Genomic DNA, 17663 nt, shown 5'->3' on the forward strand with positions numbered 1-17663 from the left:
TGGCAGCGGTGGGATTCGAACCCACGCCATCGAAATGACTGGAGCCTAAATCCAGCGCCTTAGACCACTCGGCCACGCTACCACGTTGCGTCCTGCATACTTGTCTTCGTTTTAGTGTGTAACAAACATGCTGGCCTGCACGCTCGTCAAAAAGCTTTTTTTTTTTTTTTTTACCTAGGTTTTGGATAACTACCAGAAATAAGCTCTGTGTAAAGCACAAGTTTATGGTACTTATACATTTTGTTCAGTAGGATAATCCTCACAGATGAACACCGGTTTTGTGATTTTTGAAGCGAGACTACACTACTCTGTATGAAAAAAAGTAGTTTAGAGAATTTTGTGGCTCTAGAGAGTGCTGTGAACAACCTGATGTATTGCCTCCAATGATGTCACTAAGTAGCTAAGTGCATTGGAGGTAGTACTCCCCATGACCTGTATAAACACTTGATGTGTAAAATTGGTTAAGTAACCCTTTAAGCTTGATGCATCGCAGGGTGTTGGACAGGAAACAAGTGATGTCTGACATTTTCTTAACTGCTGTGCACCTGGAGAATCTCGTTATGTAAGTCATATTTCCACAAACAGTGTGATTTGGTAACAAACAAGCTGTTAGATGGCTGTATTTACTGATCATTTTCATTATGAAACAGGATATGTTCCACCATAGCCATTTTCATTGTTTGAACAGTAACGGTTCAAAACAACTTTGGTTATCGTTGCTGGCCTCTTTCTGCTGGGCAGCCCTGGCTGATTGCTTTGCTGATGCCTTTGTAACATTTCTGTGCGTATGCTTACGGTCTTGCCAAGACCTGTCTCTTTATGCAAGCGTGGTATGCAATCCCCTTGTTTGGAGGTTTAATGGATTTGGGCTGAGTTGAAAGCAGAGTGGCGAAATCTCAGTTATGTAAAACCCTAATCATGAAAAGATACAAAAGCCCCATTAAGTTGTGTGCTGGGCCACAGAGTACACTGGGGGACGGAGGTCTTGAGGAGTCCTCTTCACTGCCGTTTGCTGTGCGCTTCGATTTGTTTGTACAACACACTGCAGGACAGGTTGAAACATCTCTACACACTCAAACTATGTGGTTATCTCTCTGTTTCAGATGAATGCACATGACAAAGACAAAACTGAACAGGCTCCTGCAGCATTGCTTTTATTAGTTAGCTGCAAAACAAAACATGTTAGTCTTCACGGAGGACAGATCATACAGCGATGCCTTTTGCAGTTTCACAGCTTTTATACCGGCACAGAGCTAAATGCCTTTATAATACTTTAGTTTAGTACATAAGAACGGTCTATTAAGCATCTTCTTTCTCATGAGCGTCACATCACATGGAGAGTGAACGTAACATGACGACCTCGGTTTAATAAATTTCAGCCAATAACAGTTGAGGGCCTTAAAAGGTGCATTATGTAGTTTTGGGGAAGATATTTTAACTTCCCAAATGCAACATGTTTTTGTTTGGACGATGAATTTGGTAGGTGTCCAATTCTTACATAATGCACCTTTAAAGGGGTTATAGAAGAGTTAGTAGTTGTTCATGCTGACCTGACAATACAGTTTGTGGACCATATTAAGAGCAGTAAATGTCCAAGACAGAAAGAAATATTTAATACAAAGGAATCTGTTTATAAATGAGGTAACATTTCTTTTGTGCTTTGATTTAACTCTGTATTTGTTTTTCTCTCTCCTGCATGAGACAGAATATTAACTACAAAAAAAAAAATAATTTTGTCAATCTCAGTTGACTGATCTGCTCTGCATACTTAGCAACAAAGAAAATAAATATAATTGAATCTCCTCTAAAAGGTACAAAACTAAACAAACAGAATAAATAAAACAGAAAATGTGATTCAGTCGTAAAAAGTGCAGAGTTATCATGTGTCCTACTGGCATTGAGACACCCATGAAAAGCTGCACACGTGCATGAAAACAGAAAGCACGGACTATTGTCAATTTTCCAGTGTCCAGTTCCCCTGGTGACACTCCAACAACCCTCAGCCGGTGAACCAACTATCGCCAACCCACAAAAACCAACTTCCACTCGCTGTTGAGCCAATTACCATAAACTCCTGAGACTTCAGCCCTTACTACAGCTTCTCATCCTATTACAACATTCCAACACTTCTGTTTACGTAAGTCGCACGTAACAGCTACTTCTCAAACTTCTAGCAAACAACATTCAATGTTCCTCTCCCAAGCACCTAATGATTAAGTCACAGGGTTAATTTAAACACTGAGTACTGCTGGAGGTGGACATAATACTTTTTGCATAATGCATTTTGAGGCCAAGCACCGCTGAAATGTACTTTGTACGAGCCATGAATCTGATAGTACACACAGTATTTATCCAAATATAAAAATCTCCCCCGTACAATAATTCTTTACCATCACTTTCATAACACCTCATTTTCGATAAGGATGGAGTAAAAGTATAAGTGCTGACTAACAAAAGCAAACGTGTCAAATTGACAGGACACAAGAGGACTGCAGCAAGACACGCAGGGACTGAGCGAGCTTATTGCGTCTGGATATTTTTATAGCAAAGCACTTTCTCAAGTTTCTCCTTATCAAACACAAATGAGCCTCAGGATGATGAATTATTGGATCATTTGGGAGAGCACTGAGAGTCACTGTCCTTGACTGGACGTCTGTTTTCACTGAGGTCCGCTTTGGTCTTTTGGATGCAGGTGAAGATCTCGGTGAAGAGAGCCTTGTACTCGGGCTGCTGGCTGTCCTCCAGAACCGCCGTCAGGTCGGACAGGGCAACCAAGCTGGACAGGCGGCGGCGCGTTCGGGCGCTCGGGAAGGGCGCAGTGGACGTCTGGACGGCTTTATGGCTGAGCTGATCTGTCGCCTGCTGGCACCGCTGCAGCAGCTCGTCGTATTTCACCTGGACAGCACACACATATACATTCTCTTTCAACCCTCAACACCAACGACTTTTGCGCCCGGCACTCCTGTATTCATTTAGTTTTTCCAACCATATTCTTGCAGTGAGCAGCATCAAGTGCCGTACGTCATTTGAGATTTTAAAAGCATTTACTAGGATTAGTGGTTTAAAAGTTATTAAAACATCTTAAGAAAATAGCCGCCGGCAGTTCACAAGGAAATCATTCTTAGAAAGACTCCTAAAGATTAAAACCACATTATGCAACAAGCCTCCAACCGACAAATGACAAATACATGCATGACTCATATACACCACCTGCAGTGCGCTGTACTGCGCATCCACCTCGTTGAGCAGAGAGATGCCCCTCTGTTTCACCGCCTCCGCTCGCCTTATGCACAGCTGCTCGTGACCGCGGCGAATCTCATCTGGGTTCGTCGCTCTCAAAACACTGTCGCTGTTACACCTCTGCCGGGTGGATCTCCTCTGCTGATCCTCATATTTTTCTGCACTCTCCTCCATCTCATCCTGAACCACGCTGGGTCTCTCCTCTGAGGCAAAGAATACTGTGTCGGGCACCAGCAGCTGGTCCGGTCTTCTCATACTGGGTGGGAGTAGAGTGGAGAGAATGCATGACATGGATCTCTACTTGCTCTGCATGTCAAAAGTTGTATCAACAAACAATTCCAAAATGTCAATCTCGTCTACCTGTTGGCACATTCAGCGCGCCACAGAAGCCGCATCTGCTCCACTTCGGCCTCCAGCTCCTTCTGCCTGGCCCGGCAGCCGTCCAGCAGGGCCAGCCGCTGCTCCAGGCCTGTGTTCTCCCTGATTGTCAACTCGATCTCCTGCTCTGCAGCCTCTCGCCGGCTCCGCTCCGCAGCTATCTGGCTCTGGAGGGTCTGGATGGAGCGTCGGAGAGCCGCATTTTCCTCCTCTGGGTCTTGGTGTCCGTCTCGGTTGTAGGAAGAGCCGTGTGGTGACCAGAGTCCATCCACGCGCAGGCTATCGTTAGCTTGGTGCCTGAGCCGGGACAGGGCCGCGTCAATATATGTGTGAAAATGTCACTTTAAGATTAAATAAAAAACACCAATAGTTGCATTTAAATGTACAAATTTGCAAATGTAAGGAGTGTAGCTGCATCATGATGTGGGTGAATATCATTTCTAGCCTACACTATTCAAGTAATGCTTTAATAACATAATTGCTTTTACAAAATCATAAGAGGGGACAGGGAGTAGACGTATTCCACCATATTCAACACTCAGTAACACCTCTGCGCTCTCTGTTGCTCTCAAACAAGTGGCATGACATGTAACGAGCTAAAGCAACAGTAGCACGTATGTATTAGCACGCTGCTGACAATGAAGGAGGATTACCTGCCTCCTTCTTTTGGATTATGTCTCAAGGAGGAGGTCTGATCTGGCTCTGGGTGACCCGTAGGGGCCCAGACAGCATTACAGGGGGCTGAGACAACAGACGGGCAGCTCCGACTGTTTGGACGCTATCAACCCACCCTTCACTTCTTTGGTCTCATGTAGACGCCGGCAAGGAAACCAGCTAACCACATTGCCCTGGGTACAACAGGCAGATATACCTGAATATGTTTCCTGTTAATCCGTGTCAAAGTTCTCCAGGTGGTACCTGTCATGTTGTAAGTCATACAGCTCTTTGAGACAGGACACACTCTGTGCTCCGAGGCTGCGTCGCTGCTCCGCCAGATCTCTTTTGTTCCGCTCAGCCTGAGCCATCTTTAGCTCCTCCACCTGAGTCTGCAGGTCCTCCATGTAGGTCTGAAGCCCCTCAACGGTCTCAGTCAGACTGAAGGGGAAAGAGATAGAAGGTTCCACACTTATTCAAACAAGCGATATGCAGCGCATTTGAATATTATCCTCCTCACATTGAGACTAACTGCTCAGGTGAGTTACTATGTAAAAAGGCAAATTCATTCATATCAGGTGGACGGACCTGTGGATCTTCTGCTGGGCCAGGCGGTTGTCCTGCACTAGTCTCTGGTTGCCTTGCTCAAGATCCCTGGCGGCCACGTCCAGCTGCTCGTACACTTTGGCGTGCTGGTCGTTCATCTGACGCAGCAGGTCCAACTGCTTGGTCAGGTACTGGTGAACAAGAGAGGGATGGACAACAGTTACACTATGTGTTCCGCGTTAGTATTTGTGTTGAATAAATTACACGTGTGATATCGCCGAGCAAACATTTACTGCGATGATCCCTCGAATGTGGCTAGCAAACACTTGTGACCAAGACATGAGACCGTTTAACACTAAACTTTATTATCCAAAACGATATCAGTGCACTGAAACCGTGAACTGGTGCTGTAGTTGCGTTCAGCTAAATGACTTTTCTCTGATAAAAAGTCAATACGTCCGGTGCAGCCTTGCATCACACATCGGTGAGACTGGTGGCGGACTCTGCGTGAGGATGAGGGTCAGCGAGATGTATGAGGATTACCATATCAACCTTGATAAATCCTCAAGCCACCAGCCCTCCAATTGGCGCAAACAAATTAAGGCTCTTATCTTTGTTGACCTCCTGCATGCCATGTCCTCGAACTCAAACAGATCAGCACTGTCTGCATGTGCCAAAATGAAACATCTCACCGCTGAACCATCAAACTGTGACGTGTTCATTTATACGTTTGCGTCAAAAACCTAAAAGCAAACCAAACTCTACGCTCTGCTGTATTACAGTAACGTTGTAAGGTTGGCGTTTGCTGATCTTGTATTGATTTAGAGAATATGTATGAACAACAAACTTTTGTAGATTAAGAGCAGAGCCACGACCCTCATTAAGATCTTGGTTAGTTGAACATCGTCCAAGAAAGGTAGCAATAAAGCTGGTGAAAGTTTTCCTATAATTAGGTGGACAAACATCCTGCCAAGAGGATGCGACGTGCCAAAGGCTCACTAGGTCAGACTGGTCGGGATTAGCTGTTACTCCAATCTGCTTAAAGCTGAGAGGAATTCGCAAAGAATCTCCCCTTCCAGTGAAAGAGCCTTTCACATCCCTTGGCATCGGCTTTCCTGGGTGAATTGTAGTCTCATTCATATAAAATCACTACGTTTGTGCAGAAACACATTGTGAACAGGGGAGGATTTCCTGTAAGGATCATGTGTTTTTAATGCTGAAACGGACACATCTCGCTCACACGCCGCGCTACTGGAGCCTGACCAGCTCAGTTTAGTTCGTCCCAAACATTCATCACCTCGATCTCCAGCAGCTGCTCCTGGTTGGTGGAGTACATCTGCTGCAGGGCCTGCTCCAGCTCATGGTTCCTGTCCAGGAGGGTTTTCCCCAGCTCCGCTGCCAAATGGAGATCTGTCGAGACAGGAAAACATGTAAACACAAGATATGAGACAGTTCCAATGCCCAAACACAGGCAGCAGATAGAGATAGATGTGTGTAAAGGGTATAAAAACACACACAGACAACTCATTGTGTCACGCCAATGGTGTCTGGCGTTGGTGAATCACGGAGGAATCTCAGGCATGCGTTTGGAACTCCTTGTGACCCTCTTTCCCCCTAGATTCTGGATCTTTTCCAGCAACAGTGTTGACTAGTCGTGGTGCAGCAAAGTATGTCGTATCTAGGACTACTTTAAGTACAGTCATTTACAAAGCAATGAATTCAACAAGCAGTGTCTGCCCTGTGATTTTTAACCTGCAATGCGGCAACCAAATAGCAACCTTGAGCCCTACTCTGAAGTCCTCGGTGATGATAGTGAAGAGGTGGCTGCTGCGTAAACATTTATCCATCACGGAAAACACTTGAAATCCCTTCCTCGAACTACAAACAATTTCAGTTCTACTCAGCTCCACTGTGGAGTCCTACAGGAAGTGTTTCCTGCCCGCTGCCATTACTGTGTCAGACCTGGGCCTCCAGGTTTTCTTCCAACAACCAGGGCTCGGCCATTTACTTGTACATTTAACATAGTCAACATATCATAGTCACCAATCATTAGGCATTAGGGGTGTGACAAAATATCCTACGATTATCGATACACAATTCACGACTTCATAACTCATCGTATTGAATCTTTCCGTAAACTTGTCAGTCTGCTTTCTTTCTTTTTTTCAGGATCTATACAACTGGCCTGATGGGACTGCAATTTATCTTGAGCATTAGGGTGCACTGTGTAGTTTTGGGGATGAAAGGAGAACACAGTTTCACTCTGTTTTATTTTAAGTGGTGGACCCTGCCACTTTCCTAGCTTCAAACACTGTACTGGGTCCTTTTTTTCCTCTGAGAACAGCTTGTTTACTCAGTTATGAAAGTATATAAATATTTCTGAGATTATATTCTCTCATTAAAATTACGAATACTAAAATTCAGAGTTTTTGAATTTCTTCTCCAAAACTACATTGCGCCCCTTTAAACAAGTCCTCTTCTAAATCAAACACACCTTTGTAAGCAGCACAGACAACATGCACGGAAAGCAATCTGAAAACAATCAACACAGGAGCTGTGACTGCCCCAGGAAAGCCTGAGCACAGCTTTGACCCCATGACTACTGTGCCTCTGTGTCACAAGAATGAAAATACTAAAATTTAATTTCAAGTGGGAGCCCATTTGTGAAGATTCGTTTAATGTCATTTAAAGAAATATCATATAATCACAAACTGAAAACTAAAACAAGTTTACTTTTTTTTCTTTTTTTAGCTGATGTAATAATAACTACCGTATTTATTCTGCAGCCTGTGTGTAACTGTCTGTACAGTAATAACATGTCATCCCACACAGTCAGGCAGTCTAGGGTGCGTCTCACCGTTTTCCAGGTCCTGTGGGTGATACCAAGACTCTCCATTCTTGTCAAACTCTTCCTCCAAAATCATGTCAGTTAACATTATACAGCCGCGGGGCGAGGACGGTCTCCACCTGTCAGAAACCTGACACACAGGTGTGTGTGTGCGTGCCTGTTAAGCAGCTTGAAGCGGTCCGCTCCCGTCTGTGGAGAAACGTCAACTACATCCTCCCGGTGTTGCGCGAGGCGTTAAGTCCCCCTGTTGTCTACGGCAACGTGGCAAATCTCTAATGCACCCCCACATCCGGTAGGTGGCAGATAACCGCGACAGAAGAAAATGACTTTTACTTGATTTTTTAGTGAATATTCATCCTCACTTTAAACACATTTGGCAGTGTAAAATCTGCAGGAAAGACTAACAATTAAATCTTTTTTTCTAAAAAAAAAAAAAAAAACCAAAACTTTTTCTTGTCGTAACTTCCTGCTTACGTTGACATACGTTTCTTTCGGACCAATCACGACGCAGCGATGGGAGCCAGAGATCCCTTCTGGTCCAATCAGCTGCATGTTTGTTGTTTTGGAACCCCGCCCCTCCCGGCAGACACAAAAATCGAGTTTGACAACATTTCAGTTGCTCGGGTGAGGTGGTGATGTATCTTCTGCCAACATCGAGGTTAAGTCAATTTAAGTCATCGTGACTTCTGGATATCATGTTACTGAGACAGCTGGAACAAGGGCAAGCTCAGGAAAGGACGGTTTTCTGCCCCGGAATAATGACGACTTTCTCCACTTTTGCTAATAGCTCTAATTATTAGCAATGCTAAACAACAACAACAAGAAGAACAACGACGACGTGAAATAGTTGTTCCAAGCGACTGCACTGCCTCAGTCCAGGTTGTCAGGTAACTCGGTGGTTAAAGTTACCTGTGCTGCCGTGACAATGGAGGAGAAACCTGCCGCAGGTGTGCGCTACTCCAAAATGAATGTAGGCCGACACCTGATCAACTTTGGGATCAATCCTGCAGCTTTTGCCTATGCTATGACTACGCTGGGAGCTGGCATGATAAACAATATATTCAGCTTCTACTATGTCAAACTCTTCATTAACAAGTACAAGGTATCGGAGGGAGCCTTCCAGCAATCACAGGTGAGATACCTTCAGGTGCATGTTGCTGTTGTATGTATGTATGTATGTATGCAAAGGTGAATTAAGTATCTGTAAAAAGAAAACGTACAAGTGTTTTTTGTTATATTTTGCAGCGCAGAAAATTATATTATTATAGAATTATTAGGTTGGGTGAGGAAATTCCAATTCAGAATTTTGACATTTACGATGTAAATAACTCAGAAATGTTTGTCTTCTCCAAAAAAAGCTGTTTTCAGGGGAAAATAAGGTCCGAGAACACAGTTTGAAGCTAGAAAGGTGGCAGGGACCACCACATATAAACAAAGTTAAACAATATGAAACTGTGATGTTCTTTAAACTCAGTTTGTTTACTCAATTTATTATCATGAAAGTTAATTTGTTTATTTAGTTTGTTTGGGCATTTGAAAAGGGATTCAATGAAGATCTTTCTGTTCTTTAATTAAAATGTCTCCCCCAAAACTCCTAACTTGGCTAAATGCAAGTAAGTCGCATATCGTGTTGTGTAGGTTTTGACATTTGACTTCCTGTTAGACTAGTCTGAGGCTCCCAGAATCCCTGAGTCTCCCTTGTCATGACGTAGCCTGAGGACACTGTTAAGTACATATGAATATGTGTGTGAGAAGCAGACACACCTAATAGATAGGATTTACAAATCACATATAACATGTTTGACAGAATACCTCAATACGTGGGAAAAATAAGCCAAAATCAATGTTTCAGTACCTGACCCCTATTGAAACTACCTAAATTCCTTTAATCGTGGTAATATCAGTTTGCATAGAATGGATTTTTGATAAATTTCATGTCTTTTGGCAACATTCATTTTATTGGTAACACTAAAATAATCATCATTAACAAATGGTAAATTTAGTAACCAAACTTCAGTATATAGTTATTTCACTGTTAACAAACAATGAAGCGCTCTGTTTATTGTAAAGTTGCAGCTGATGTTTATAAACTGTTACATACAATGAAATTATTTTTAGGTTATTATGTGTCTGTTTTTTTAACTGTTGATTAATTCATTGTTCCTAAAGATACTCAATTTACAATCATTAAAATTGGGGAAAAGAGGTAAATCATCACATTTGAGAAGCTGGAAAATGCATCAATCAGATCAGTCATCAAAATAGTCGTCCTTTTAGGTTTGTCGTTAATTCGTCCACCATTTCCACAGATGGTGTACATGGTGTGGAATGCAGTCAATGACCCTCTCTTTGGCTACCTGCAAGATAATTCCAAGATGCCGTGCTGCTCCCAGCGACGCCTCTCCATCCTGTACGGTGCCCCCCTCTACTCGCTGACTTTTCTGCTAGCCTGGTTTCCGTGGCGGGACTACACGCCCGGTGACTGGCTGAGCGGCTTGCACTTGATGGTGGCGCTGTGTGCTTTTGATGGCATGCTAACTTTTGTGCTGCTGGCTCAATGTGCATTGTTTGCAGAGATTTCCAGCCACCATCAGAGCCGACTAAGACTTATAAAGTACAACCAGGTAAGGACTCAAACAACTGTCTCCATCTTGCCCATCTATCCCACTCAGTCAACTGTCTTTTATTCTTATATCCCTTCCCTTTTATTTCCCAGGTGGCTTCTCTCGTCGGCTCCTCCAGCATCCTCTTCTGTGGTGTGCTGTCCAGAAACATGGAGGACTTTGCGGCCTTCCAAGCCTTCACAGTGTTGATCGCTGTCCTGAGCTGTGGCTGCATGCTCTACACAGGTTTCCACAGCGAAAGCCGCTTTGATAACAAAGGCTGCGAATCAGATGCAGCGTGCTCTGTTGGTGGGACTCCCGATCAGTCAGCGGTTTCCTTCTCCACTTTAAGAACTTTGATGTGGCAAATCCTCACAGAAAGGGACTTCCAGCTTTTTGTGGTCATGAACTTCTTCCAGGTTTTCATGTTGGCCTTCTTTAATAACTTCACCATGATATTCACTGAGCACCTGATTCCTCCAGATGTGCTTCCATCACTGGCCAAGAGTGTCATGTATGGAGCGGGATTCATCTGTCCACAGGTATAATCCCTTGTTGTTGTTTGCTAATTGTTTATCCTCAGTGTTTTGGTTCACATAGCCCATTAATTACTTTTGTAGCCCACTCTCAAACTCACTCCGATGTCAGATCAAGCATCTGAATGCACCAGTAAGGAAACTCTATGTTCAAACTAGCATTACAAATAATAGTGTGCACAGACTCAACTTGGAAGACTGTGACTTGACAATGATAACCCTATAATACCAAGTATTATAAGTCAAGTTAAATTTGACAATAACATCATAATTAAAGTGATATCAATATCTTGACTTTTGTCTTTAGACTGGATACTGCAGGTACCAGTGCTGTGTCATGGGACTTTTGACTTGACTTGACTTAGCTGTTGTCACATATCTGGTATATTTGCATTTATATGTTCCTGACCTCTTGTCTCCCTCCCAGCTGTTGGTCTTGACCTGTCAGAAACTCCTCCACGGTCTTGGCTACTATAAGATCATCCTCTTCACCTTCTACTTGGAGGCTGGAATGGCAGTGATCATGCTAGCACTCGGGCCCCAGCACTACTACATCCTGGCATTTTTCCTCACAGTTAACATGTAAGAGATTAAATGACTTCTAACATTTGCACTAAATGTAATAATATAATGAATGATATCAACACTTTTTCCCTTTAACTCCCCCGCAGGGTCCTAATCCAAGCAACCTTCAGTCTGTTTGGCTTGCCTCTGGCTGACATCATTGACACAGACCTGCAGAAGTACAAGCGCAGGTATAACACTATTGTGCTCCACTGTGTTTAAACCTTTGTGTTTTACTGTAATCCATAAAATAAGATAATCAGGCAAATGCACATTTGATAACCAAATACTTGTTCTTATAGTTCCCCCCTCTCTTCCATGGTGTTTGGGACGAACGCTTTGTTCACAAAGCCGGGTCAATCTCTGGCTCCTATGCTAGCGCTTAATATCCTAAACCAGTTTGGGTATGAACAGCTGAAGGACGCAGGAAAGGATGCAGATCTAAGGTACAGAGATTTTGTTGCTGCTTTTTGCCTCAAAACCCCAATATTCAAACTATAACTGATCAAATTCCCTAGTGAAAACCTATCTTTCTAATCGTTAATGTTAACCCTTCTGTGGAGTTTGATGTGCATTGGTTTTAATTCAGGATCTTGTAAGCTTCCCTAGACTTTGGAAAATAAAAACTGCACTCCGAGCCTTCAATGTGGATGTTTTATAAAGGTGTGTTAGTCATGTTACCACCCACCCTTTCCCAAAGTATGCACATCGTTGAATTAAGTGGGCAGTTTCCAAAGTTAGCCTTTTTAGTACAAACTTCTCTCTTTGTGTTACTGTGTCTCCACCAGAAACCTTGAAGCAACAGCAAGATTATCTTACACTAAATACATGTAAATGATTAAGAGATGGCTCTCTAATCCCTAACTAACGTTTATTTCAAAGGTCACGGGTAATATAATTACATAAATTCAAAGGCTATTCAGCGTTTGCTTTGGAGTCATACACAGTGTCTTAGACTGGAAAAGCCTATACACACATCTGATACACAACAGCAATTGTGATAACAGTGTTGTAACATTATTCCTCTTTCTTCCCCAGTGATCTGGAGAGTCTCCACAGTGTCATGTTCTACTTGGTTTGTCTGGTGCCCCTGGTCATTGCTGCCATGCAAGTCCTGGCTTGGACACCGTTCTCCATACGCAGCAGTCACACTGTTGACATAAAGTACGTTGATGGCTAAAATGGATGGTTGATGGTTTTTATTTAGCTGGGAAAATCCTCTTTGTTATTTCGGATTTTCTGTTGAATGAATGTGTGAATTACTGTATATTTTAGAGAAATATATATAAAACTGCGAACACATGAACAACTGTAAATCATCACGACAGCAGGGGGCACAAGTAGATAAACCCACATAATCATCTTTTTAAATTTCTAAAAACATTAACTGAAAGCCTGGTGATAAGTCTGTAACTTAACTTTCTCTAACTGTCTTATCCTTTTCAAACATAAGTGGATAACTGGACCAAACACAGCAGGGATGATGATACTTTGTTAAATGTCAGACATTGACCTTAGCAAGTCATTAGCATGAACATGATGCCATGATGGCTGTGTTCTGAAATAAAAGGGCAGATTTCTCAGAAGACATGAGAAAAATTCAGAAAAGAACTATATTTGTCTAAACATTGAAACTGAATGCAAATTAAAATGCTTTGGCAGAAACTGACTGAAATTGTTGTGCGGCCTGCTGAAAGAGAAGCTGGCCGCAGAGAATTTGGTAACAGACAATTAAAAAAAGATCATGTCTGTGAAGCTTTAGCACCTAAAGGTCAGAGCTCTTGAACCGAGACAAGTCGATGAAAGGTACCTGGACACTGATGATATAGTGGCTTCTGACTTTCCACTGACTACCTCCTGTGTAGAATCACATTATGCCACATCGTGTTATGAGGAAGATATGTACGTAAATGTAGAGAATATTAATGAGTATAATTTTCAGTCAAGGACTTTCAACATTCCGGGGTTGATTTTGGTTGTTGAATTAAGGTCATTGTTGACTTAAACTGTTTACACTCGATCTCTTGGTGTTGGGAGACATGAATTTGGGACCTTATAGAGCTCAACAGTGAGGTTCTGGAAGTGAAAATGCCATTCATATTCTGAAAAGAGAATTTTGATTATTGGCCATAATGTCCTAACCATCCAAAGCAGACTTATCACGAGTTATGAGATTTTTAATCGAGGGGACATGATCCTGTAGAAGCCACAAGTCGGTACGATATCAACCCTGTTTTAAGAAAAACACATTTTATTCGTGATGTCATGGAAAAGTACTACACTACCCACAATCCTATAGTGTAACAGCGACGTCTCTGATTGGAAGAGCTCACTGTTACCATGGAAATGTTTACTGAACCGGCAAATTTCATGTTCGCTAGTTACTGCTGCCACTAAACTCTACGATCGTTTACCACAGAGCTACTATGATTTCACTTTCTGACCGAATGCGTTTTTTTTAGGGATGAGGAGAAGAGTGTCGAAAGTTCACCCCACCATGAAATTCGCGGGTACAGTAAACATTGCTATGGTAACAGCGAGCTCCACCAATCAGAGACGTCGCTGTTACATTCGCAATGGTTTATGGGATGAGTAGTTCCTTTACTTTTAAGATGATTATGTACACAGTCTTGAACCTTTGGTTTTTTTCTCCGTTTTCCAACATTTTTTTTTTTTGCGCCGAATTAAATGTTTTATGGTCATGGTTCATCTTGTAGTTTATTGGCTTGATTCCAGGCTTTTATGAAACGTCAATGGAGTGAATAAATGGCAAATTCACTTCTGGAACTGGAGCCATTTAAAGGGTTCTTGAAGTCCCAAGGCTTCACCACAAGGTGGAAAAGTGGCCCTCATATTTGATTTAATTTCACTTTTTTATCGGAATGTTTCTCTGAGATTTGTCTTGCATCCCAAGACGAACCCCAACTTAACATTTAAAGGTATTCAACCAATTGGTGGCCAATTTTTACATATTGCAACTTTTTAACTAAGCAAATACTACAAACATGCTGTGATGTCTATTTTCACATCCGGGGGGCCTTATACAGACTTGTGTTTTACTTGAAATTATAACCAGTGCTTGAGAAACATTCATGCTGTTATGTAAAATCAGGAGTTTCCTTATGTGACAGTTTGCAGTAGGGACTAGTGAAGGAGAGGAGGCAGAAAGGGAAGCACTCACTCAGATGTTAGGGTGAATGGTAAACACCTCAGCTGACTGCCAAAAGTTTATTGAATCTTTTAATATAAAAAGCATGTAGACATGTAAACACCCACTTTGACTTAACAGTTCATACATGTATACTTGTAAATGTTGACTGACTGGATTCTTTTAGTGGAAACTATGCAGTGAACAAATATTTTTGGATTTTGTTTTGTAAAGAAGAAGACACAGAGAGATTCCTCACAAACATACCAGGTTGTGAAATGTTGCCTTACTGTAAGTTTATTGTAAGTTGATGATTGCTCTGTAAAAAAAGACACTCCAGCATCAAGAATGCAATATTTTCACTCTTGAATTAAAGTAACATTATGCAACTTTTTGCCTTAACAAAGCAGCTTCAGAATAATTTTTGGTTGTATAATGACAGTGAATGGTGCGTCATTATTTTCCGAGCCTCCCCCCTGAACACCTGTAATTAAGGGAGTGCAGAAGAAGCTTGTTCAGGATTCTCAGCATGCGTTTCTCCAATGTTTCTCATTCGTGTGCTTGAAAAATATCTTTAAATATAACGCTGTGGAGGATTGAATGTGATGAGTTTACTGTTTATTGAACCACAAATGAGACAAGAATTAGGATGGTAAAAAGGCTAAATGCGACCAGTGTTTCAGGGGGCCAGGCCTCACTGATTATTGTATAGAAACACAGGTTTATAACTATATTCAGTGATTTCGGTTGGCACTCCAAAGCTGAAAAAGTAACAAAGAGTACCAATTTCTTACACAATGTTATTTTAACATTGTTAATCAAATGCTGTATTGTCATATAAAGTCATCTGAAATGTGCCTGCATGTCATTAAATAGTTTACAATTATGAACTTGAAGTCTTACTAGATCTGACTGAACTTTTCAGTTTTGGTTTCCAAAGTTTTTCATAAGAAGTGAGTTTTGTAGAACCGTGAACTATGATCAGAATAATATTTGTATATGTTTATGATTTCCATATGTGTTACTTAATAATCGGGGGGGGGGGGGGGGAATAATCTTACTTGACTTTCTGTACTCTCACAGTTGCACTATTTTTCTGCTGATTTCCACTTTCATCACTGAACAATGTGATCTTTGTCCTGAGAATGTAAATGTATGTAATGTGCTACTTTTTACTCTCTTCTCCTGAAAGTGCAATTCCCAAATTAAACGGCTTATTGACCTAAATGTGTGGAAGTAATGGTAAACTCTGCTGTGGTTCTTAAAAGAATGAAATTGCTGAAGGTGCTGCAAAATTGGTCCCAGTCGACAGAATGTAGATAAAACTACAGTTACTGTCTGTCGAATGAGGAGAAAATGAAGAATGACTCAGGACCTTTTTGTTGTGGTTGATATGTCTCAATTCGTGGGAGAAGATGAGATGGCACACAACTACCCCGGCAGCAGTTCTCATTTCCTTAGTCCCATACCCTCGTCTTCCCATCAGGCATTTCGTTGCTTTGAAAGGTCCTCTCTGTCCAGATGACGGTGGTCCAAAATCTGTCGTTTGATGTCTGTTAACGACAGTCAGACATTTTGATAGATGTCATCGTTTGAGTTGTCCAGGTCAGTGCTCGCAGCCTGCAATGAGATTAAATTATTATTATTTTTATTAATATTAATAAGAGGAAAATCACGTCCATGCTGTAACACAGGGTCTGCAGAAGTTTCACGTTTACTCAATCCGTCTGTTGACTAAATGTGACATGCCGTAATAAGATTTACCTCAGCTGGAGAGCGGCTTCTGCTCACGCTTTGTTTGCTCCTCTCCAGGTTCCTTCTGCTGTACATTTCCTGCAGCACGTCACGGAATTGTTTTGTCTTTGTTGAGTTTTTCTGGAAATCAGACATTTATCATTAAACTGTGCGATCTTGACTCATTTATATCAATTAATGTACTCGAAAAGCCAAAGAACATCTGCTCTGTGGTGTTGCAAGAGGTCTTTCCTGACCAATTATTTACAGATGCATTGGTTCCTGTTCCTCTTTTTTGCTTCTTTTGGCTTTTCCCCGACTATGTCAGAACAAAAAACACACAAAACAGAAAATCTCTTCTGTACAAACCTTGTCAGATTTCTGAATCCTTTTGCAGCCATGCTAGAACAGAGAGGGACAGAGCGGGTAAATGTCTCATCTTGTTTGATAGATCTTAACAAAACATTCAACTCAGAATAAATCCGTCTACGTTATTCACCTTCTTTATGATAAGTGTCACAATTGCCAGGCTGTAGATGGACAGGAGGACAAACGACAGCCACAGAAGAATGTCCCTCACCATTATTTTAACTTTTTCTGAAAACAAAAAGAAAAAATCTGTCCCGGTTCATCTCAATCAACAAGTCAGTGCCTGACTTTAAAAAAGCCCTTTTCTCTCTTACCTCTTACCACAAGCCCTGTCCCCGACCCTACGTACTGTGAGCCGGGTGCCGAGTCTCCATGCATCACTGCAGCACAGTGGTAAATCCCGCTATCATTAACATGAAGCGTGCTGATGTGTAAAGATGCTCCTCTGAGCACATACTTGAGAGGATCGTTCAGCGATGCCAAGCGAAGATGGACGTTTTCTTTGAAGAAAAACCACTCGAACTGCAAGTTTTTGTCTGAACAAGATGGATTTACGGTACAAGGGAGAATAACACCTTGTCCCGTTTTCCTCCAGATCATCCTGTTCGGTTGTGACAAGCAGCTCTTTTCTTCTTCTGTTATGCTCTCTGGAGTGAATAAAGGGAGAAATTGAACAGATTTAAAACCCAAAATGTTGTGAGGGAAATCACTGAGCTGTCGTCGAACAATAGAAAAAAATTACATAAAGACGTCTTACCTGTGACGGGCAGGTTGGCGAGCAGGAGAGACATCCATAACAACCGCTCCATGTCAGTGCCACGACAGCTTGTGAATGATCTCATTATTCCTCTCATGACGGCTGACAACATAGGAAGTAAGTCTATTGCATTTCCTCAACAGCAATACCCTACTTCCTCTCCTCTGCAGCTGAATAGATTTGAAAAAAAACAAAAAACTGAGACATTTCAGTGTTTATTATTTGCTTTAGATAGCCTAATTTTATCAGGTTGGTCTCACTGAGATAATTATGTCGAAACTGGCAT

General features: G+C 42.0%; 3 protein-coding genes and 1 non-coding gene across 4 annotated transcripts; 1 reads left to right on the forward strand and 3 right to left on the reverse strand.

Annotated features, from left to right (window-relative positions):
• trnal-uag lies at positions 1–82 on the reverse strand. The gene has a single exon. It is a non-coding gene; the product is annotated as a tRNA-Leu (tRNA).
• Positions 83–1133: 1051 nt separating this feature from the next.
• On the reverse strand, positions 1134–8060 carry cdr2a (cerebellar degeneration-related protein 2a). The gene is made up of 7 exons (XM_037088725.1): positions 7676–8060; positions 6116–6228; positions 4861–5009; positions 4537–4713; positions 3601–3915; positions 3211–3496; positions 1134–2895 (listed from the first exon to the last, which is right to left on the reverse strand). Exons 1-7 carry the CDS (start codon positions 7752–7754, stop codon positions 2611–2613), a joined length of 1404 nt encoding a protein of 467 aa, XP_036944620.1. The 5' UTR covers positions 7755–8060; the 3' UTR covers positions 1134–2610.
• Positions 8061–8204: 144 nt separating this feature from the next.
• mfsd13al (major facilitator superfamily domain containing 13a-like) lies at positions 8205–15561 on the forward strand. Its single transcript, XM_037088724.1, has 7 exons — positions 8205–8798; positions 9976–10290; positions 10383–10811; positions 11233–11387; positions 11477–11560; positions 11672–11815; positions 12408–15561. Exons 1-7 carry the CDS (start codon positions 8592–8594, stop codon positions 12547–12549), a joined length of 1476 nt encoding a protein of 491 aa, XP_036944619.1. The 5' UTR covers positions 8205–8591; the 3' UTR covers positions 12550–15561.
• si:ch211-139g16.8 (immunoglobulin superfamily member 6) lies at positions 14564–17617 on the reverse strand. The gene is made up of 6 exons (XM_037088726.1): positions 17378–17617; positions 16935–17267; positions 16751–16848; positions 16621–16653; positions 16282–16392; positions 14564–16137 (listed from the first exon to the last, which is right to left on the reverse strand). The coding sequence occupies exons 1-6, from the start codon at positions 17487–17489 to the stop codon at positions 16084–16086; spliced, it is 741 nt and encodes a 246-aa protein (XP_036944621.1). The 5' UTR covers positions 17490–17617; the 3' UTR covers positions 14564–16083.
• Between the last annotated feature and the right edge of the window lie 46 nt (positions 17618–17663).

Source organism: Acanthopagrus latus, chromosome 23 (assembly GCF_904848185.1).
Source record: "Acanthopagrus latus isolate v.2019 chromosome 23, fAcaLat1.1, whole genome shotgun sequence".
NCBI lineage: Eukaryota > Metazoa > Chordata > Actinopteri > Spariformes > Sparidae > Acanthopagrus > Acanthopagrus latus.